The 24,412-nt window shown below is 33.3% G+C and overlaps 1 protein-coding gene across 4 annotated transcripts in view; it reads right to left on the reverse strand.

Annotated features, from left to right (window-relative positions):
- Positions 1-20,582, reverse strand: part of LOC149806552 (glucosidase 2 subunit beta-like) — a 71,686-nt gene extending 51,104 nt beyond the window's left edge. For 2 of the 4 annotated variants that reach the window (XM_089954398.1, XM_089954379.1), the window contains exons 1-7: positions 20,382-20,580; positions 17,779-17,895; positions 8,530-8,625; positions 5,200-5,257; positions 3,785-3,902; positions 1,645-1,708; positions 883-948 (exon numbers count right to left, since the gene is read on the reverse strand). In XM_089954398.1, coding sequence (XP_089810524.1) covers positions 883-948; positions 1,645-1,708; positions 3,785-3,902; positions 5,200-5,257; positions 8,530-8,625; positions 17,779-17,895; positions 20,382-20,478 — 616 coding nt within the window. In that variant the 5' untranslated portion in view covers positions 20,479-20,580. Of the gene's footprint in view, positions 1-882; positions 949-1,644; positions 1,709-3,784; positions 3,903-5,199; positions 5,258-8,529; positions 8,626-17,778; positions 17,896-20,381 lie in introns of all 4 variants that reach the window. The other 2 variants (XM_089954384.1, XM_089954390.1) reach the window with 2 other exon arrangements.
- Between the last annotated feature and the right edge of the window lie 3,830 nt (positions 20,583-24,412).

Here is a 24,412-nt window from a genome sequence, read left to right on the forward strand (position 1 = left end):
GATCAGTCCTTAAGCCCCTGTCCCCACATCAAAGGCCTCTTAAAATCTTTTAACCCTTAAAATTGTGATTTTTGGGAACCGTCTATATAATTTAGAACACAGAATTTTCATTAAAAAATTTGTAATATTTCACAAAATCCAGTTTTGGAATGCTGAATTTTCAACAAGTTCAAACAATTCCACAAAAATCCAACATAGCTGGGATCTCTGCAAAAGACTGAAGGTTGTCATTCCAGAGAAATTTATGTAGAAGAGCAAGTGGTTAGTGTGTTCGACTCGCTACAAATGGGAAGGGAGTTCAATCCGGCACAGCCCATGATAGCATTTTTTTCTGGGTAAAGCACTTTACTCCAATTGTCTTGGCAAGAAACAATCTTTCAAGTCTTAATGTGGCGATGCTGTTAGATACCAATTAATAAAGGCACCTATCAATCAGTCAACATATTATAATAGAAATGTATGGCCTCAACATTTTTTCACCATCTAAGTGTCATGTTTCTTCCATGTCTCCTAGCGCACTTACATTCATGTTATTTAATGGTTTCTTAAGTGGGGGCTTCATAAGAGGGGGGACCAGGACAACTGTATATTTATCTAAGAAGCAAAAACTGAATCAGTGAAACACCACAACGTGAGAGACCTCAGAATTGGATGTCTGGAGGTGATGTGAATGGTGATATTTTCCTTTCCCATTATTTCAAGTTCTGGAGCTTGAATAAGAGTATCTAAATACATCAAAATACCCTTTTCTGTATGCATCCTGAATTATGATACAAAGGCCTGGTGTGTCTTCATTACATCCCATATTTACAGAACAAGAAGTCACATATCTGCTTTGGACGGTCTTTTTCAACAGAATTTACTAATTCATCTTTAATTTACCTTCCCAAGCCTTCTGATGTTTGTCTTTGGCCTCCTTTTCTGGATCTTCAACCTCTTTCTTTTTTGCTGAAAAAAAAGAAAAGAAAGATACAACCTGACCTGAACAGTCTGGAATTTTTGCCTTAATAAATGCAACTCATGCTGAACCAGGACATACAAGCCTTTTGTGATGTCAGAATGCATACACTAAAAAGTTTACATTTCGCATCCTCCAGTTAGCATTAACTATATAAGACATGTGGCAAGTGACACAAAGTAGGTAATTTACTGAATTTAAACCTACTTGTCAAAATTTGCATATCCCAGTGAAAAGCTCTCACATTTAGTTGAAATGTATTAAATGTAATAAAGGATATTCTGTACAGTATGCAGAAAGACTTTTCCTGTAGTTTAGGATATGTGTACCATTTGGTTTAGGCAAGATGCAAACACATGTAATACACTGAATGCCTCTCAACCTCAGATCTTCAAAGTAAAAATGGTGATGTAAGAGAATGGAACCAGATTATTACATGGTCGCCTGCCAATCAATCAACATTACAGATCATGGTTGTGACATAGAGACATTGAGAATGTGTATTAAGTTCTGGTTTGATCACTTTCTGAAGGAATGTACTTGGTTAAGAATGAAACTAACTCTCAAACTTGTTGAAAGTTTTTGTTTGAAACTATAGAATCAATTACTAATTACTTTGGAAAAGATGCTGCAATAAAAATACACTTATGCAAAAAAAAAGCTATAATAACAGCACATTTGGATACCCTCTAATTCAATCTTGATAGCCTCCAAATCTGTTCTGTCCTTCTCTAACTGTTCCAGCTCTGCCTATAAAATGAAATAAATATCAAAGTAATAAAAATGATTTCTGATTTATGTAAAATTTTATCAGAATTCAAACTAGGCAATATCTCTATTCCACCATATATCCAAGATTTACAAAACACCCAATATACTATTACAAGCAAAATCACAATCCCCACCCACCCCAGCCAAACACACTCTCTGTATTTGGGGAAAAGATGCAAATCCATCGAATATATGCCATTTGTATGGAGTTATGAGGGTGTCCAACTGCAGTTCAGTTCAACTGCGTATTTTGTTTGTAACCAAATTAGATGACTGTAAACGCATGCTGTAAATGATTATAAGTAGCAGAATAATTGTCTCCCAAACAAGGTGCCATTGATGTTTCAGCAGGATTCCATGAATTATCTAAACTTTGTCATGCTGTGATATAGGAGGAAAAAAGTAACAACAACAACAATAAAATCAACACGAGATTAGAACGAAAGCTGCAGACATTACAAACGCAACACATTATATTAAGGAATGCAATTAAAGTAATTGATTAACACTCCTGATAGAAAGATTTTATTAAACAATTCCTACCAACATACTTCAAATTTTCTGGACATAGAAAAATATAAATTTTTCTTGTCTGGATAATTTTTGTGCATATGAAAATTATCATTTTTTCTGAATATATTATCCTGAAAAATTAATATCTCTGTCATGTACTGTTGGGCCTGGGATGTTCAATGCCAGTCAGGAAAATTAATATCTCTGTTATATTCAGACAGGCCTGGCATGTTCAGTGCTAGTCAGGAAAATTAATGTGTCATGTACTGATGGGCCTGGCATGTTCAATGCCAGTCAACAAAATTAATGTGTGTCATGTACTGATGGGCCTGGCATGTTCAATGCCAATCAACAAAATTAATGTGTGTCATGTACTGATGGGCCTGGCATGTTCAATGCCAGTCAACAAAATTAATGTGTGTCATGTACTGATGGGCCTGGCATGTTCAATGCCAATCAACAAAATTAATGTGTGTCATGTACTGATGGGCTTGGCATGTTCAATGCCAATCGACAAAATTAATGTGTGTCATGTACTGATGGGCCTGGAACGTTCAATGCCAGTCAACAAAATTAATGTGTGTCATGTACTGAATGGCCTGGCATGTTATATTCCAGTCAGAAAAATTAATGTGTTTTATGTACTAATGGGCCTGGCATGTTCAATGCCAGTCAGGAAAATTAATATGTGTGTCATGTACTGACGGGCCTGGCATGTTATATGCCAGTCAGAACAATTAACATCTCCATCGTGTACTGTTGGGATGATGGACCCAGCATAAATGACAATCAGAAGAGGAATTGGTAAACTAAGCTGCATTATATCCATGCTTGCACATCAAAACCCATAATTTTGGGGTATTTTCTTTCACAAATAAAAAATATCGTTGACAGTTTTTCTTGTTTTTCTTTTCATCTGTGTCGATTTACAGCCACTGGAGAGATGTGTGCACATGGATCAAGTTGTGTTAGACACACATTTACAACCGAGTTCTCTTTTTGATAGGCATGACATTCCCCATTTCAACATGTGCCCACTTAGTCCAAACAATGGCAATAGTAAGCAAAACCAACTTGCTGAAGTCCTATAGATCTACATAGAAAATGAAATCTGGATGGATTTTTCATGTAGTATATACTGAAAAATGAAAACATTTGGTCATCTCTGCATACTAGTTTATGACAAAACTATTTATCTACAGTAGCAGAGTGGTGAAAAGATTATGATCCCTGAGAAATAAAAATTCTCCTTCCTGTATCTGGCCTATCAGACAGTATAAAGAAAAAGAATCTGGTGGGACCAAATGAATACAGATTATATTACAAGTAATCAAAGAAGTTTCAAGATCTGATGGTTGTCTATTCAATCATCTGTTTTTCAATATAGGTCAAACATTTTAGACCTTCTATTTATTCAGTCAGCTTAACAAAATGTACCTTGTGTCTGAACATTTTAAAGTACGATTGAAAACTATTACTAATTTTTAAAATATGGTGTCAGGAAGATTGGATGGTCCTGATATTAGATGAATGACAGCAGACCTTTTTCTCTTCTTTTCTTTTCTTCCCTTCTTCAGCCAATGTTGTCCTCTTCTGGAATCCCTCTTCCTGCAATATATTGATTCTCTCTTGCTCTTCACGCAGTTTCTTTCCAAGCTCTCTGGAAAAGTGACCAAATTAATTATTTTGATAAAGCAGAAGAAATAACCAGCATAAGAGATGACAATGATATTTTTTGGTCATCTATAAATTAGCATACTTTGTTACCTCTGCCATCAAATGTGAACAATCTGCATTCATAAAAGTCTTAAATAAAATCTAAACATCAATGTCAATAACATTTGCTAAATTTTTTATTTGCTTAAGTCACTTGACATGTAAGACAAAAGTCAAGGGAAATTACACTGAAGTACTTTTTTTCGACAAAACAAAACAAAATAAAACAAATAATAAAATGAGGGATCCTAAACTGACTGGATTTGCTGGGCATGTCCAACATATCACTGGAACTCACCACCACATACAACAAGCAAATGGACATTGGTCACTGGATATTTCAAATGTCATCATAACAAACTGTATTTGATTTTTTTAATCTAATGAAAGTGTCAAATAAACACCTTAGCAAAGTAAAATTCAATGGTAATTAGTTTTACATAGTTTACTTGTCAGAAAATCAGTACAGGTGTCACCAAGTAAACTTTTGAAATCAAATTACTAGCTACAATCTGCAGGTTAAATGGGGTTGTTGTTGTTGGGGGGTACTTGATCCTTTAGTGAACACATCTCAGCTTCTCAGTAAGGATATTTGTTTGCTACTTACAATGAAGAATGGAAATGATGTGGAAAAAGGGCATATTTTCATAAATTACTGAGAATACTTACAATGAAGAATGGAAATGAATGATGTGGAAGAAGGGAATATTTTCATAAATATACTGAGAATATTTACAATGAAGAATGGAAATGAATGATGTGGAAAATGGGCATATTTTCATAACTTACTGAGAATACTTAAATGATCATATTAAAGTTAGGAAAGAATCAAAACATCACAAATTCAGTCATTGTGAAGAAAAATCTGTAGATTACTGGTAATATACAAAGGAGTTCAAAAGGGTTTTTCTTGTGATCTCTTGGGCACAATCTTTTTCCATTCAAATTTCATCTTGTGTGGACCAACCCTAAACTATATTCCATACCACTACTGCCCTAAGGACAAGTTCCAAAATACAAAATACCATTCCAAAACTACATTTAATCTTTTTATTTCGTATTCTAAAGACCTGTATTCTTAGTGTTCCAATCAGAACATTTTTTCAGCAGTCATGTAAAAATACTAAAATGGGGACTAGAGTTGTCATGTTTGAAAGAATCTGCACTGACCTTACATGACCATAAGGCAAAAATTAAAACCTGTCAGGAGATGTATGCAAGGATTTTAAATTGAGACTTACTTGCAGTTGTTTACACACTCAATTTTACCACCCCACTCATCCGTTCCATCACAGCAGTCTGAAATTATTAAGACCATCATCAAATTAGCATGTATGTAGTCTATGCATCAATCAATGATAACACGCCATTGTATGAAAATACTGGGTAAGGACTTTGTAAGGATTTTATATGGAAAGATGTCTTGAATGTAAGGACCAGCCATCAAATTAAATAGGACCATGAATCAATATGAAGAAGAAAATTATGTTATACAAAATGGCTTCTTAAACTCAGAGTAATGAAATATTCGATAACATTAATCCCAAAACACAACTTCAAGTTGTTAATTATTAATATACAGTACACTTTTCAAACAAGTATTTAATAGAAGCTTGGCCATGACTCAAGATTTGCAGCTTTCTTGTAAACTTGCCACAGATGAGGATATTTTTCCGCCATGGCAGTGTAAAGAAAAGTTGTCCAGCCTATCTTTAGTTTTATAAATGAATCTAAACATCATGTGTCACTTTTGACAAATATGGAAAACGCTAACAAAATGTCAAAAAAATCATTTTCTTTTTTTAAATCTGTGATGGTGCTTTCGCCTTCTGCATGTCTTCTGCTGCTGATTTCTCCACGTAGGCCAGTGAAAATTCTTTGCAACATAAAGTACACATGTCAATCTCTATCAACCGATCATAATTAAGATTGCCATTCCGGCTTTTCTAGCCATAACAAACTGAAGTTACAAAAGCCTGGCATTTTCATTAATGCAGCAACATCAAATCAACTCTAATGTCTAAAGCACAAATACAATGAAGACCAAGACTCAAACAATGCATGCCAACAACATTCACATAATTTGATGCCCTCTGATGTTGCAACATTAATATTGAACATTGATGACTCCACCAATTCCAAACTGAAAAAGTCCACAGATTTTTTGAAGGTGTTGATTGTTATACTGACTTCCATTTCCTATTTCCAAAGAGTTCTTCACATATCGTCTATGTTATTAACTGTCATGATAAAGCTAATACTACCGATGAAAAAAAAAAATGAAAAATAAATAAGGACTTTTTATGAATTTCCTTTTTTCAAAGTAAGCACTTTTTCCATCCTTACAAAGACTTAATCAAAAGTATGCATATTTCCAATTTTTAAGGACCGATATGAATCATGAAACATAGCTCATTTCTACTCTCACTAGTATCTGGCAGCCACTGTAAACATTAAAATACAGACAATAAATTTAGACTAACATGACTTGGTCCCTTTTTCAACAAAAGAATTTCTTAGGCAATCTTTTATCTTTACGTTTCAATTTTTAATTGGCAAAATACAACCAGCATTGTGATGACATAATGTGAAACCACCTACCTACCTACACACCCACCCATCTATCTAACTACTGTGACAGGGCATTAAAGACATACAAATATTTTTAAAAAAACTATTTTCTATCAACTTAAACTAGTGGTAATAAGTTAACAATAAACAGATTAATGTTATTTTTCGAATAATTTTTACAATCAGTGTTCTTAAAATCTTGAAAAGCTATTTATCACTGTCCACACCTATAGTTCATTCCACCTCCGCATCATGAACAATATCAGTATTTGCTTCTCACTGAATTTTCATGTCTGCACCTCAATATAGCAAAATTTACCAAATCCATTTTCTGCACAAATGATTTAAACATATCATATTGACACAGAGTGTAAACCATTCATTTGATACATGCTGAAAAAGAGTGATATGTGTAAATGAAATCTGCCATGTTCTTCCCTGAGCTGTGGAAGTGTCCATTTTTTATACAGAACTGAGTCATATGAAAACCATCAAGTGCTACAGGTAAACATCATCTTCTGCATGACTTATAGTTTTCATTAATTATCATTTTACTTTCAATTAAAATGTCAATGTCAATATAAAAATATATTAAAAAAACTGCCAAAAACTGAACGTAAGCACCTCTGAATATAAAGAAATTCACACTAAGCAGTCTGACTTCAGTGCTTTATTTGTGACTTTTTATCAGAAAAGTCCATTGTTAGCAATAGTTGCCGCATTCATATATATATATATATATATATATATATATATATATATATATATATATATATATATATATATATAAAGCTTTCTTTTTTTTTTGAATACATGATAGAAAAAATAGCACCTGCTATATAAATTGTTGCTCTGATGGAGAATGTTGTTGTTGTGTTGTTGTTGTGGGGTTTAACGCCATTTTTCAGCACGATAGGCTATACATGGCGGCCAGTATTAATGGTGGAGGAAGAACCCGGAAAACCCCGGAAAGAACCACCGACCCACGAGAAGCTACTGGCAGGCTTTCTAACATGCCCACATTGGCTGAATCTTAGACTCGAACCGCCGCAGACAGAGGTGAGATGGCAGTGATCCGTAACGAAGAGCGCTTTAGACCACTCGGCCACTCGGGGCCCCCTGATGGAGAATAATGTCCCTTCCACACCACCAGATCTTTTATAACAATCTGTACATTGATTTCATTTTAAAGGTAAGATACTTTTGCAAGTCTGGCTATGAATATTATGAATTTGACATTGGTATCGACAAAAGTCCATTCTAAAGGTATTGGAAAAATATAATTTCTCTAATTAGATAATTGCTGAAATTTTTTTATACTGACCCCAATACAGTTTTTGAATATACATTTAAAAACATTTTAAATAAAAAAGCAAATTTCTGTAGACTTGAAGTTACAAGAAGAACACAAGATATAAGAATGACCAAAATTGTCCAACTACATGTATTTATATACTTGCAAAGTAAAAACGCACTTTGCTACTACCCCCTAAGTGACAAATTGCATATTTACAACATTACAGAAGACCTCACAGGATTTAGCAAATCCAATGGGAGGTAACTTAATTCTCCTAAGATACCACTTGATCAACCTATCCTATGGGAAAAAGCCAGATACTTGTAAACATGTTTACTAAAAATTCTATTATTAGTAAATGTCAAGACTTACATATGCATCTATTTATAGATCCTATGCAATTTTATGTTCTAAACAGTTTACAATAGACCCTATGCATGTACACCAAAATCGAACTATAGATAATCACTACATTTTACAATCATGAATAAAAATTACAAAAATTATGTACCAGTAGTTACAATATATATATATATATATATATATATATATATATATATATATATATATATATGGACACACACATATATAATACTACCCTCTGCTTTTCAAACAAATATGATTGTGACTACAGTAATTTTTTTTCTAGTATAGCTGAATAAAACGGTGCTCTTTCATCCATTGTGTCAGAGTCACAACATACCACATATTCCATCATTGACTCTTGTGGCAAGAATGTTGGTTGGCAAAAAACCAGGATTAGTACAATGGAACTTTCCATTTGGACAGGCTGAAGTCCCTGAAAGACAAAATGTTTGTTTATTCAGTGCTGTAGAAAAATCCAAAGGCTCAGACTATCCTTCAGTTGCTAAGCCAGTTTAAAGATACAACTTCATAACAATTACTTCAAGGAATCTGGAAGCATCAAACCTAATACTCAAAGTTAAATTAGTATTATTGCATAAAAATACAACAGAATAAAGCACAATATTTCATTTTTTCATTAAGAAAGAAAGAAGTAATTTCAAAATGTAAATTTCAATAATTTTTTTTGAAACTTTCAATATTTTTACATTTTAAAACAGACATCTGTTTAATTCCACTTGAACTTATTAATTCTCATGCAAATCATACAATGATCCAGAAACAAGACTAACAGACTTAATTTTAAATGAAAAATGCAAAGACCCAGATCTGCCTTCACTTAATGCGCCAACTGATCTGGGTCTATGCAGTTTGTTAGGAGTAATCAGTAGAACAAACAATGGTGACCATGACCTGTGGTGCATTATATATGGCAGATAAGGATCTATGTTGTTTGTAACTGGACTTGATTAATAAGTGAGTATATATGGTACAAGCTGAAATACATTGTTTAACAAAAGAAAATACTTGGAGCTGAACATTTTAAAATGAAGAACTTTTATGGTGTACAGAAATTCTGTGATAACTTGGGAATTTCAAAGCAACAACTGAATATATATTATTTGTCTTCTACTTCAAAACAATGCCACATTAAAGTAGGATACCCATTTGAATGCTGACAAAGCATAAGATCAAAAGAAATGCACAGGAAAGCAAAATGCCTATTGTTTATGCTCTTTTTAATTTCCTACTTCAATACCATGCACAACACCATATCTGTGTGTGTGATTTGGATTTTTAACATAGCTGTAACAATTTTTCAGCCATGCTGCTATGATGTCTGCAGTGTGGCAGTTTACAGTGATGTCTAGCACTGGGACATCATGCTGCAGACATGCAGCATGATGTCCCACCCAGTCACATTATCCTGATGCCAGGCTGACAAGTCTTAACACCAACCTCTTAATGCTGAGCACCTAGTGAGGCAGCTGTTAGTACCATTTGTACACGTCTTTGGTATGACTCGACCAGGGTTTGAACCTGCAACCCCCCACATCCAAGGCAGATGCTCTAATCACTGGCCACAGGAGCAGTCTTTATACATATCTAACGAGATATTCTGCTGGCCAAAAAATATTAATGGAATCTACGGAAAGTCAGTTTTCTTTAGTCCTTTTTGTTGTTTTAACCCATGCAAGACATTCTTGAGACATACCAAATTTGGCTACCAAAATATGTTATAGTTATCCTGTTCACAAGATAACTGTTAAATGTAATACAAAATTACAGCCTTGGACCTTGAACCAGATAGCATGAATAGAAGATCCCTGAACCTGCCTCAGAAAATGTCAAGATATAATTAATATTTGTGGGACAAAAAGCCAACGTTATTGACATGGCATAAGTCAAGGTATTCTTCAGACATCCACAAAAGCTGGGTTACATTTTTTAAAATTATCCATTCATGCTTGTTTGTGTCATCATGCCCACACAGCCTGTACAGCTGAAAACCTAAAATCAAAGCCAAGATCTGTGGCCTTAAGGCTTTTGAGATGGTCTCAAAGGCATGAGTATGATTTTAATTCAGTGATAACAAGACTTTTGAGATGGTCTCAAAGGCATCAGATGAGTATGATTTTAATTCAGTGATAACAAGACTTTTGAGATGATCTCAAAGGCATTAGATGAGTATGATTTTAATTCAGTGATAACAAGACTTTTGAGATGGTCTCAAAGGCATTAGATGAGTATGATTTTAATTCAGTGATAACAAGGCTTTTGAGATGGTCTCAAAGGCATCAGATGAGTATGATTTTAATTCAATAACAGGACTTTTGAGATGGTCTCAAAGGCATTAGATGAGTATGATTTTAATTCAGTGATAACAAGGCTTTTGAGATGGTCTCAAAGGCATCAGATGAGTATGATTTTAATTCAGTGATAACAAGGCTTTTGAGATGGTCTCAAAGGCATCAGATGAGTATGATTTTAATTCAGTGATAACAAGGCTTTTGAGATGGTCTCAAAGGCATCAGATGAGTATGATTTTAATTCAGTGATAACAAGGCTTTTGAGATGGTCTCAAAGGCATTAGATGAGTATGATTTTAATTTCAGTGATAACAAGACTTTTGAGATGGTCTCAAAGGCATCAGATGAGTATGATTTTAATTCAGTGATAACAAGGCTTTTGAGATGGTCTCAAAGACATTAGATGAGTATGATTTTAATTCAGTGATAACAAGACTTTTGAGATGGTCTCAAAGGCATTAGATGAGTATGATTTTAATTCAGTGATAACAAGACTTTTGAGATGGTCTCAAAGGCATCAGATGAGTATGATTTTAATTCAGTGATAACAAGGCTTTTGAGATGGTCTCAAAGACATTAGATGAGTATGATTTTAATTCAGTGATAACAAGACTTTTGAGATGGTCTCAAAGGCATTAGATGAGTATGATTTTAATTCAGTGATTACAAGACTTTTGAGATGGTCTCAAAGGCATTAGATGAGTATGATTTTAATTCAGTGATAACAAGACTTTTGAGATGGTCTCAAAGGCATCAGATGAGTATGATTTTAGTTCAGAACAAGATACATATTGCTAGTGTTTAGGTGAAAACCACATGTCAATATCACCACCAATTTAGAAGTAGGCATAATATTTCAAGATGGACATCAAGGCAGGCATTTTAAAGGTTGTTTCAGCAGCGTTATAATAATAACAACTTTATTTTGCAAGACAAAAATGCAATGGAAACAAATATTAGCATGACCATATGTTTCTGAGAAACAACTTTCATGTAATTTTGCACAATGGCTGCTGTGGTGGCTATTCTGGAAGATAATTAAGTATAGAAGAGTTTCAGTATAAAAAATTATGTCAATATCACCATAGCTTCAAAAGGAACAGATACAATATCATTTTCATGATGGTTTCATGATGGCCACTGCAGCTGCCATTCTGAGATCTAATAGGCACTATTTTCATTTAGGAGCAACTATATAATAAAAAGTTCTTAAGTGAAAATTCCATATCAATATCTGATAAGAAAGAGTAACGATAGCAATATTTTCAAGATGTCTTCATAAGAACATATTGGAGCCCAGTCATTTAGAACCTACTACAATATGAAGTATATTAGTCAAAGCCCTATGCTGATATTACCACCCATTCAGGAGAAAGAATAATAACAATATTTTCAACATGGCCAAATTGGAGGTTGAATCAACACTTTTCATTTAAAACCCACTTCCTGTAACAAATCTTTTAAATAGTGACAAAAAGATTTTCAAGCTGACCACCATGTCAGCCATGTTGAAAATCAGTTGCACAATTTTCATCCAGGACCAACCAGACATAAAAAGTATTTCAGTGAAAACACTGTGGTGATATGTTTTGGAGGAGTAGTAATAAGATCTTCAGCAATAACATTTTCAAATTAGCTTATGTGATGAACATACTGGATTTCAAACTGGCACATTTTATTTAGGACAAAGTAGACCATATTAAAAGTCTTTAGGTAAAAACTCCATCTTATAATAATCATCCATACAAATGGTAGCCATAGTGATGAATCAGTGCAACTATATATATTGTATTATGACATCATTTTCATTTAGGACCAACTAGGTTTCATAACAAGCATACTGGTGAAAACCCCATGTCAATATAGCTGTCCATTTGGGAGGAGTCAATATAATATGACTTTCACTTGGGATCAACTTGACATCCTATGATATTTTTTTTTAGTGAAAACCACGTGTTGATCTAACCATTTATGTCTGAGTAGTGATAAAAAGATTTTCAAGATGGCCACCATCTTCACTAGCCAAGGTACCGATAGTACGTATGCAAAGCATATGGCAAAGCTTGACCCCTTCCCTACTCCCTGCACACATGCATAGTTTTTTACTCCCCCACCTGTGTAAATACACTTGACACCCCCAATTCTATAGAACAGCCTATATTTAATCCATGCAGAAACCATAAAGGATTAATAATATTAACGTGTTTAATAAAACAGATAGTCCACCAATGCTAAATGTCTGGCTGCATCAAAGTAATAAGCTGTGTAACTTTAAAAAGTTTGTCTAGTGTCCGCTAAAATTCAAACGCCTACTGAACCCAGTCGAACAGGTTACGTGTTAGACAAATTATTATTGAGGTTTCACCCACCCCTGTTTCTTATGCATATGTACATTATCAGTAGACCCCCCCCATATGCAAGCGTATGCATTTGGGTTACCCCCTCCCCCTTCATATGTACATACTAAATGGATGGCCCCATCTACACCTTGGCATATTGAGCAGATATTTCTGAGCTTCGGGTCTGTGAATTTAATTGGATGCTGCAGCAAGCCACCACATCCAATCAAAATTAAGTTGTTCAAATTTGAACACTGTTCCTTGGTGATCAAGACAAAGGGAGCACACTACTTGAATGGAATGATAAATAAGCACTTTTCCAATGCTGGTCCATGTTTGGACAAATACTTTTCACTCAAATAGACCTGTAATGGCTTCCTCTCGTACATACTTTCAATGTTAAACTTAAAAGGCTCTTTTTTTAGGTCAATTGCAGCCACCGTTTTCTGCTGACGTACAATGCACCACGCTACTGGTTAGTTGGCATTAAGTACTATGGGAGGCAACACATGAAAACCAATAGATGTCGCTATTGTTGAAATGGCCACTCATTCAGGATGAGTAAAAATAAGATTTTCAGGATGACTGCCATAGAAGTCATACTGGACATTAGACAAGTACCATTTGGGACCCACTAGACATCATAAGAAGTCCTGCAGTGAAAACTCCATGGTGATATGACAATACGTGTAGAAGGAGTAGCAATTAAAAGATTTTTTAAAAGATGGCCACTGTAAATGTCTTTCAATGAAAACCCCATGTTAATATGACTGTCAATTCCAATTGAAGAGTGATAAGATTTTCAAGATTGCAGCTGTGGTGGCCATACTGGATGTCTGGGCAGCACCATTTTCATTCTGGACCAACTAGATCACTGGATGAATGTGTGTGCCTAGTTTCATGGCAAACCTCTAAGTAGTTTAAAAGAAGTAGAGATAACAAACTTGTGCTAATGGTGTGATGTATGATAGACCATTAGAGTTAAGCATTGATTCTAGTCCAAAATATTCCACTCCTCTATACTGACCCCAATACATGTATTTCTATATCAGAGTTCAAAATACAAGCAACATTTGCATGACTTCATGTGCTTTAGAAACTAATAAATAATGGTTTAGTACCATTTTAGATTTCTACATATTTATGTTTAAACTTAAACAAGCTCTATTCAGTGACATAAGCAAAAGCTATTTCAAGTACTGAACAATAATAAACTTTCTAACTTCTTAAATTACTACCAATTTCTCAGTAAGTCTACAAATCATAGCAGTAGCACTTGATGTTTTAGACCCAAAAATCTGCATGACAGGTTAAATGTTTAATAATATTAATAATAATAATGAGGACTTTGTATAGCGCCTAATCTTTAGAAGCTCTAAGCGCTTTACAACATTAGACAACACCTATAACATAAAAAACATATATAGTGATTTGATTACAAAAACAAACACCATGAAATTAGAAAACATAAAAAACATGCTGAAAATATTTAAGGTAGGAAACATTATTAGGTCTTTAAGTTTGTTCTTGTAGTCTAAATAAGTGAGTTTTGAGAGCACTCTTAAATGGGATCATAGTTATAATAATGAGTATACGATTGTCAGAAGAGGAGCATAAGTATCTTGTTGGTGTGCACACGAGTGAGGATGGATAGGTATGTTGGACTGGAGTCCGTCAGTGAAACGTAGCACAGAGAACAAATTTTGTGTTTGATTCTGGATAGAATGGATAGCCAGTGTAGGGTACAGAGCAGCAGGAAGGTGTGCTCTGATCATGGTACTCTAAGCATGATCCAAGCAGTTGTGTTTTGAACTTTTTGAAGTTTCTCGATTAGACATTGAGATGAACCAGACAGAACTGAGTTACAATAGTCCAGTCTTGAAAGTACTAATGAACAAACAAGTGTTTTAATGGCATCAACTGAAAGATATTTGCGAATGGAGCTGATGCGTCTCAGCTCAAGATATGCAGCCTTGCATATGTTTGTGACATGTTGATGCAATGTGAGAGTACTGTCCAGAGTAACACATAGGTTTCGTACTGATTGTGTGAATTTAATGTTGGTGTTGCTGATATTTATTGTTCGAGGTAAAGGAAGTGAATGAGAAAGTCTTTGTGCCTGAATTGCCAACCATCTACACCAGTCTCCTTGTACATGTATCAAGTGACCATGATAAGTCATGTGATCAACATTAGTCCTTGATGAAGGCAGTGAGATATTGCTGAAAAGTTAAAATTCTTAAGATATTTAAGCTCCAAGTATAGGAAATTACTAATGATCAAAAATGAGACTTTGTTTATGAATTTCCCTAAATGACAATACATGCAAAACACAACCAGAGAAATATTTTTGACTCTGACATGGTAACATTTTGCTGGCAAATGAAGAAAAATCATGGGTAGCAAAAGTGAGACCTAAAAGACCAAAATGAAAAAGATAGATTGACTTTTAAATATTTTATCATTTACAAGTACAATTCAGAAATTCTATTTATTGTATGTACAGAAGTTTGACTTGTTGTTCAAAAGTAGCATATACATACATAGATACTTAGATACATACATGAATGCATTCATGCATGCATACATACATACATACTTACATAAGTATATATGATTGCAACCTCTTTAACAAATATTTTGTACCAGTACAGTTGTTCAAAAGTATATATATATAAATCATCAACATTGAATCTTTTGTTTTTCTTGAAAGAATAGTTATAATTACATGAGAAAAAATCTACTACTCATAATATGGTACCTCTTGACACTTTAAAAGCAATGGTTAATAATAATAATAATAATAATGAGGACTTTGTATAGCGCCTAATCTTCAGAAGTTCTAAGTGCTTTACAACTTTAGACAACACCTATAAGATAAGAAACATAATATTATTACAAAAACAAACAACATGAAATTAGAAAAACATTTTAAAAAAATAAAATAAAAAACATGCTGAGAATATTTCAGGTAGGAAACATTATTAGGTCTTTAAGTTTGTTCTTGCTGTCGAAATAAGTGAGTTTTGAGAGCACTCTTGAATGGGATCACTGTGTCTTTGTGTCTAAGTTCAGTAGGCAATTCATTCCACATTGCTGGGCCCTGTTATGCAAAAGAACGCTGTCCATATGACTTTGTTTTCATAGTGGGAATAATGAGTATACGATTGTCAGAAGAGGAGCATAAGTATCTTGCTGGTGTGTACACATGGGTGAGGTAAGAAAGATATGTTGGACTACAGTCTGACAGTGAAACGTAGCACAGAGAACAAATTTTGTGTTTGATTCTGGATAGAATGGATAGCCAGTGTAGGGTACAGAGCAGCGGGGAGGTGTGCTCTGATCGTGGTACTCTAAGTATGATCCGAGCAGTTGTGTTTTGAACTTTTTGAAGTTTCTCAATTAGACACTGAGATGAACCAGACAGAACTGAGTTACAATAGTCCAGTCTTGAAAGTACTAATGAACAAACAAGTGTTTTAATGGCATCAACTGAAAGATATTTGCGAATGGAGCTGATGCATCTCAGCTCAAGATATGCAGCCTTGCATATGTTTGTGACATGTTGATGCAATGTGAGAGTACTGTCCAGAGTAACACATAGGTTTCGTACTGATTGTGTGAATTTAATGTTGGTGTTGCTGATATTTATTGTTCGAGGTAAAGGAAGTGAATGAGAAAGTCTTTGTGTTGTGATCAGAATAGCCTCAGTTTTATCATCATTCATCTGCAGCTTGTTACATGTCATCCATGATTTCACATCAGAAATGCACCTCTCTACACCTTGGATGGTAGCATCAACTTCAGTTGGGTGGTTAGATTTGTATATTTGGGTGTCATCAGCATACAACTGGTGAGACACTGGATGATGATCTATGACACTTGAGAGCAGCTGAGTGTACAGAATGAAGAGAACAGGTCCAAGAACAGACCCCTGTGGAACACCACAACATAGATCAACTGGGCTGGAGTGTATTCCATTTGCAGACACAATTTGTGTCCTGTTGACCAAGTAGGACTTGAACCACAGTAAGGCTGTATCATGAATGCCAAATACATGCTGGAGTCGGTGAAGTAATATATCATGGTCTACTGTGTCAAATGCTGCAGACAAATCAAAGAGGGTGAGGACTGTAATCTTTCCGCTATTCAAAGCAAGAGAATGTTATTAACTATTTTTAGAAGAGTAGTTTCAGTACTGTGGCAAAGGCGGTATGCAGATTGTACATTGCTAAAAAGACTGTTTGAATTCAGATGAGATACAGGCTGGGCTAGAACAACCTTTTCTAAGATTTTGTATACGAATGGGAGATTAGAAACTGGGCGGTACTTCTTTAAATCATTATAGTCTAGTGTTGGATATTGACTGTTGAATAAAAAAAATCTAAATGTCTTTTTTGCTTCAAGTTTATTATGGAGTTAAACTGTAATGTTTTTGTTGCCACATCTTAAAATCAAAGAATAATAATAAAACTGAACAGTGGCATTGAAAACAATGAAAAATGTCAAAGATGATCACCCTGGCATTTTCATCTGGGACCAACTACATCTTGGAATTAATGAGTTTCATGACAATTCTCTCAGCACTTTTCAAGGTATGCTAACAGATAAAAGGATGCTGGATGACCAGCCACTATATCATCTGGTCTGGTCTTGGACCACATTAACTAATTATCTTTTATATTTGCAGTACAAAATTTCAAGTCAAACTCAAATGGCATCAAAAGTGTTCCATGAAATTACACACACATGCAAAATGCATAAACATATGACCACAATAATATTGAGGCACTGAGACAATCGTCTTGTTTGCATTTTAAATGTTGCACAAGAAGATGCATGACATTTAAAAAAAAACACAAACATCAACATGGATTCACAGTGAAGAAAATCAGTTCATTCAACCTGTTTTAAAAACATTGTTGTCCATGTTATTACCTGGTTCATCTGATCCATCTGAACAATCACAGTAATCATCATTAACATATTCAAATGGCATTGATGCCAAACCATCAAGGCATCGAAAAGGCTTCTCTGGATTGTAAAATGATGACACTGCAAAAAGAAATCAACACTGATGACTTTGTAAGATAAGATAGTATTCTTTATTTCAGACTACATAGTCCATACATCTAAATTAAAATATAAAGTAAATACATTGTAAACATAAAAGAACATATATATCATTGTACAAGTATACAGATAACATCTACACAATTAACTGTGCCCTGCATTGTTATGAATGAAATTAGGTGGCACATTTAAAGAGTAATTTGTTCCATCTGCTAATAATATGAGAATTTATATGAATGTCATAGTTGCAAAGAGTTTTCAATATACAGTTCTAGTGTACTGATGATAATGATGACAAAGAAGATGTCTGCAAATTAAAGTCATAAATATGATTGCATAATGTGTGCATTTATGCTTCATGTGTAGAATAATAATAATAATAATAATAATTTATTTATAGAGGGTGACTCATTAGTCAAGGACTGTTCTCCATTGAGGCCCTCTTAAGGAGAGTATAACAATGCACATTATATGAAGACAGCAATAACTACTGTTTATTTTAACATGTTTAGTATTAAAATACTAAATGCCATTATCTATTAGAAGCACATACATGCTCATGATATCTCTTCTTAAATACTCTAATATTTTCAGCAGATTTTACACGTAGTGGAAGCTTGTTCCACAGAACTGTACCAGAGTATTGGAAGCTCTTTTTAAATTGCTGTTCTTGGCTTTGGTACTAGAAGGTTTCCATGTGATATTGATCTCAACTGGTATTGTGTTGAAAAAATCCTGAATAAGATGTGAAGATACTCTGGTGCAGTTCCATGTAGACATTTATATAAAAGAACTGCCTTGTGAAAATCTATCCTGTCATAAACTGTGAACCATACGAGTTCTGTAAATAATGCTTTTGATGGATGATCATTAGATGCATCTAAAATTACGTTTGTTGCTCGTTTCTGAAGTTTATAAATCCTGTCAAGCTCAGATTTAGCACATTTTCCCCATACATTTGAACAATAATCCATTGTTGGAAGAATATATGACTTGCAATATAGATTTTGAGTTTCCATAGGTAAATATTTCTTGATTCTGCTGAGTATCGGAATTTTGGATGACTGTTTTACAAAGCTTATCAATATGGTCATTCCATAATAAATTATTATTTATGGTCACATCTACAAGCTTTTCATGTTTGACATTTTCTAATGGATTATTTATTGCAAGAGATAGTTCTGGGTTCCCTGACTTGTGTAGTGTTTGTGATGTCCCCAAAATCATACATTTTGTTTTACCTTCATTAATTACCATCCTATTTTGTTGTGCCCAGTTTTGGATTCTAATAGGGTCTGAGTTTAATCTCATTTGGATAGCTTCAGTATCAGAACTAGATGTATACAAGGTTGCATCATCTGCAAACAAATCTGTATTTGTGGATTCATTATTTAATGGTAGATAATTGATACAGATAAGGAAGAGGATATGGCCCAAAACTGAACCTTGAGGGACCCCTGAATGAATTGTGCGAGTTTGAGAGCTAATATAGCCAATGCTTATTTGTTGAGACCTTTGGTTTAGGTGTATCTAAACCAGTTTAAAAAAGGATCGTTGAACCTGTAACAGTTCAACTTTTGCAGCAGAACTTCATGATCAACAAGATCAAAGGTTTTCTTGAAGTCAAGGAAAACAATCCCAGTCATATGCCCATTATCCATTTCCTTCAGACAAAGATCAAATAATTTTGTTAAGTTCTGTTTGGCACAAGTGGTACTTTCTAAATCCTGATTGTGCTTTATGGAATTGAGAGTATGTTTCAAAAAATTTATAGACCTGAATGGCTATATGCTTTTCAAATAATTTTGACAATACAGCTAGAATTGATATTGGTCTGTAATTCCCCCGATCCTCCTTTTCTCCTTTCTTAAAAATAGGTGTAACCTTTGCACATTTCAGTGTTTCTGGAAAATTGCCAATTAGTATACTAAAGTTTATGATATGAATTAGTGACTTTATTATTAATCTTGCTGAAATTCAAATGTTATACCCATACAGTACCAGCCTGGTAGTCAGCAGTCTGAATCTATCTCAGGCAAAAAACAGTTTAAACTTCCTTGTGGAATCCATTCAGCAATGGAAGCCAGGAATGCTGAAATCGGATTAGGATGAAGATTGTTTCTATAACGAAACAAATAACAATATACTACTATTAAAGAGAGTGTTTGGTTAGCTTTCTTTCGGGGGTGGGTGGGGGGGAATTTACCAATGATCAGAACTTTGGAACAAGTATTTTAAGTGGCTTTGAAAAACGTCACACATGAAAACATTGAAAATTCGCTAAACAAAAATTAAACCGGAAGTCAGAATACCCAATACACTTAATTTTTAGCATTCTACCTTGTTAAATTTTGTATGTGAAAAGTATTTTTTATTGGCTAAGATATCATTAGTTATCCAGAAGAGTAACTGCGCCCTACAAGACCACGTTGACATATGCCTTAACAATTGCGTAAAATTTAACATACTCGAAATTGATACACCCCTTGGTCTCGGTATTGTTGCTAGCAAAACTCCTATATTAATCAAGACTGTGGTGAGCTGTAAAAGGTAATATGACTTCATTTCTGAAAGACTGATATACACCGGTCAGCTTTGTCCACGGCGAGATGAGATGGAATTAAGTGATTGGTTGATCTCCAATGATTCACAAAATAAAAGTCACACTCAGATATATTTGATAAAACAGAAAGAAAACCAGGCTATCCATTCGGAATATCTTGCAAGGTGTTTGAAAATTTAAACCTAAAGCCGTCAGAGTAAACAATGAAACGGACAATTATAAAATCTTCTAACATTTTCACTGTTGAACTTAATAATCATTGAAACTTAAAATTTAATTAATACTATTTCAAATCTTATAATACTAATTGTTATTTTCCTTGTCATTTTCCTTTTATCAAGAAATATGGCGTGAAGTGTCATATTTATAATCTATGCTACAACCTACTGACAGTAAAATAATTTGTATGCACATGCTATTGCTTCAAAACATGGGGGTGAGTACCATTAATTACCAAAGTGCTTTTCTGCATTTTATTGAAATGAAATGCCTTTTGATTTGTTTGCTTATGATTTTAGATGCTCTTTGTTTTTGTTTGCATAAACTGTAGTTTTTAATTTTTAATTTAATTTTTTTTGCAGTTGTCTTTCAGTTAATTTTGAATTGTTGCCATGGCTTCTGTTAACCATGGCAAATTTGTAGTTTTCCTTATTTTAGGTTGTAAATAAATTAAACTGACTTTGACCTTTTGATATTTATATTAAACCACCTTTTTTGCCCAAAATGTATGGTCTCTCAAGACAGGTGGTCTCTTATAACAGGTCACAATACAACATAATCAATAAATTTGTGCATTGAGAATATAGTCTCTCAAGACAGGTGGTCTGAAATAGCAGTGGTCTTCCAAGACAGGTTTTACAGTGCTTGTTTCCCCCATTATGATGTTTTGTTCTGTTCTTAAATTCATGTGCAAATATGATACAATTAATATGGGAATTTGACATTTTAGCAATAAGATTTTTTTCATTTTATCTTGACATTTTAAAGCCTTCACTAATCAATACAAAATATTGAGTATATTTAAACCCGTTTTTATTTAAACAAATGACTTTAAATGTGGCCTACATCTGAACAAATGCTTAGGTGTTTGTTCTATTTTATATTGGCTTTTTTATAAATGTATTCTCTTTTTCCAAGCTTTTCTTCTTTATATTTTACTTGTCTGTTCTAGTCTTGAGAGAGTTTAGAGTGGAAATTTTTGACATGCATGGAATCACTGATTTGTTCTTATCTATATGTGGTGTTTAAGACCACTTTCTCTGTTGATCACAAAACATGGCACATTTCAAACATGAGGAATTTAAACTAATATATACAAAATGGATGGCTTAAACATAAAAAACATTTATATCAAACTGTTGGGGACATGGAGATTTTAAAAAATAGTTTTGAGTATCTTGGAATAAATTGACTGTCATATATATAGCTTACAAGATGCACATTTCATGGAAGATAAAATCTCTAAAGACTTTTGTATTTACGTTGCGGAATTTGTAGTTAGAACAATCAATAAAGCATATAAAACTAGATCATTCATAACTGTTTTAAGACACGGCATTATAACTTGCATACCCAAGCAGTATCTGAAGAACTGGCAACCAAATTTTGTTGTATACAAACTAGCATTAGGATGTAGTGCCAAAAGAATTAAGTCATTATTGAATGAAATAATATCTGAAGATCCAATTGGTTTTGTAAAAGGAAGACATACTGGAGAAAATACAAGGATTGTGTATTAAGCACATTACAGAAGAGTTAAAAAATTTAAGTTGTATTGTTATTAAATAATTTTGGAAAAGTATTTGATTCTATTTCATATAAATTTATTCATAATGTTTGAACTCTCTTTAATTGTTGACCAACTATCAATTACTATGCACTGGGCTAAAATATTTTATTGTAATATCTCATCAGCAGTTTCACAAAATGGCTTCATATAAAAAAATTCTAAGTTTTCAGAGGTTGTTGACAGGGTGAACCAATATCTCCATATCTCTTCTTATTATATGCAGAAATGTTGTCTGTACTATTATTGAATAATGCAAATATAAAAGGTATGAAGTTAAAGGAAACAGAATATTTACTGTCACAGCTTGCAGATGATACTGCTTCAATTCTTGATGTCTCTTTTGAGTCTCTGATATCCTTTATTGAAGTAAACAAAATTTGGAAGATTTCAGAATATTACCAAAACAAGAGCAGTTTTTGGATGGAAAGTAAGAACTACATTGCAGAAACATTTCATCACTGGTTAATATTACAATGGGTGACTAAATTTACATCATGGTGCCAAAAGTTTTCAATGAATTTAGATCAAATGGTAAAGATGAAATTTGAAAATAAAATGAAAAAGAATAAAAATTGTTAAAAATGTTGGGAAAAGTTGGTAACATAGCAGTTTTCAAAGCTTAATCATTTGTTCATCTATTGGTGAATTCACTTGTAAGGGTGAATAAGGTACTACTTTTCTATTAGAAATGGTTTGAACATAATGTAGTGATATGCTTACAGATCAGTAAACTATTATTGATTTTGATTGTTTTAAAGCTAAATATGGTCTCAGCAGGAATTTCTTGCCTTTCAAAGTACAATTCAATGTGTAAAGTTATTACCTTACCATTTATTCCTTTCCATTTAAAAATTACATTTCCTATTGTTTAAATATTTTTTCAAGTCATCTTTAGAAACAAATGTTAAACAAAATGATGAAAAGAAATGGAAATACATTTTCAGTTTGAATATGAATATGTTGTCTAAAATATATGCTTATGTTTTACATTAAGAAGAATTCAAAATTAAAATGGTTTAAATTGTGTGTTATTCATAGAATTTTGAATTTTTTAATTCATATTTTTTATAAAATAAGATTGTGTGATACCAATAAATTAATAGTTAATTATAATTTTATAACAATTTCCTAGAAATAATACTGCATTTATTTTGGGAATGTAACATAATAAATAGGTTGTGGAATGATGTTTTCTAATGGATTCGAAATAAAGTGAACATAGATATTATGCCAAGTGCAAAAACTGGGAGATACACATACAAATGGAATGTATGGACAACCTTTCTATTTCTGTTTTTTTTCTAACCAAATACATCTATATATGTAAAATGAAAGTGGATATGCATAAGATTAGATGCGCTGAATATTGTTCTTAAAGACCGTTATAACTGGAAAAATATATTGCAATAAAATTTGAAATGTAAGAAACTTTTATGTAGATTTGGGAACAATGGGAACCGCTAATATGCTACCAACCAAGAAATATGTGTCATGATTTTAGCATGATATACACGATAGTGTATAATGTGTTTGAAATATATAATGTCATTTTATACCTGATCACCTAATACAATTTGAAAACTCTCCCCCCCTTAGTGTTGTTTCTTTCATCTTACAGTGGTGAAAAATAATTGTCTAGAACTATAATAATTTTTGTTTTATGTTTGAAACATTTTGCTTATAAATATTTATTACATGTACATATCATCTATGTGTATGTTAATAAAATCTTTTCAACACAAAAACAACAAAAAGAAAATCGTCCTTGTTATTAATCACTCATGGGTCAAGAGACAAAGATTAAGATAAAATCCAAAAAGAAAATGTATCTTTTCAATATTAAATAAATAGTTTTCCAATTTGAAATATTTACCAACCCCCAGTGATGAAACATGGGACCTTCACAAGTTTTCTAAGTTACAAATTAATGTCAAGAAGTGACTATTAAACACACAGTATTCATAGTAAAGGGTACTATGAATACTGTGTGTTTAATAGTCACTTCTTGACATTAATTTGTAACTTAGAAAACTTGTGAAGGTCCCATGTTTCATCACTGGGGGTTGGTAAATATTTCAAATTGGAAAACTATTTATTTAATATTGAAAAGATTAATTAAGTTTAATTAAGAGTATATCTAAAGCCAT

This window comes from Sinohyriopsis cumingii, chromosome 1 (assembly GCF_028554795.1).
Source record: "Sinohyriopsis cumingii isolate HCF-2022 chromosome 1, ASM2855479v2, whole genome shotgun sequence".
NCBI classification, from domain to species: Eukaryota; Metazoa; Mollusca; class Bivalvia; order Unionida; family Unionidae; genus Sinohyriopsis; species Sinohyriopsis cumingii.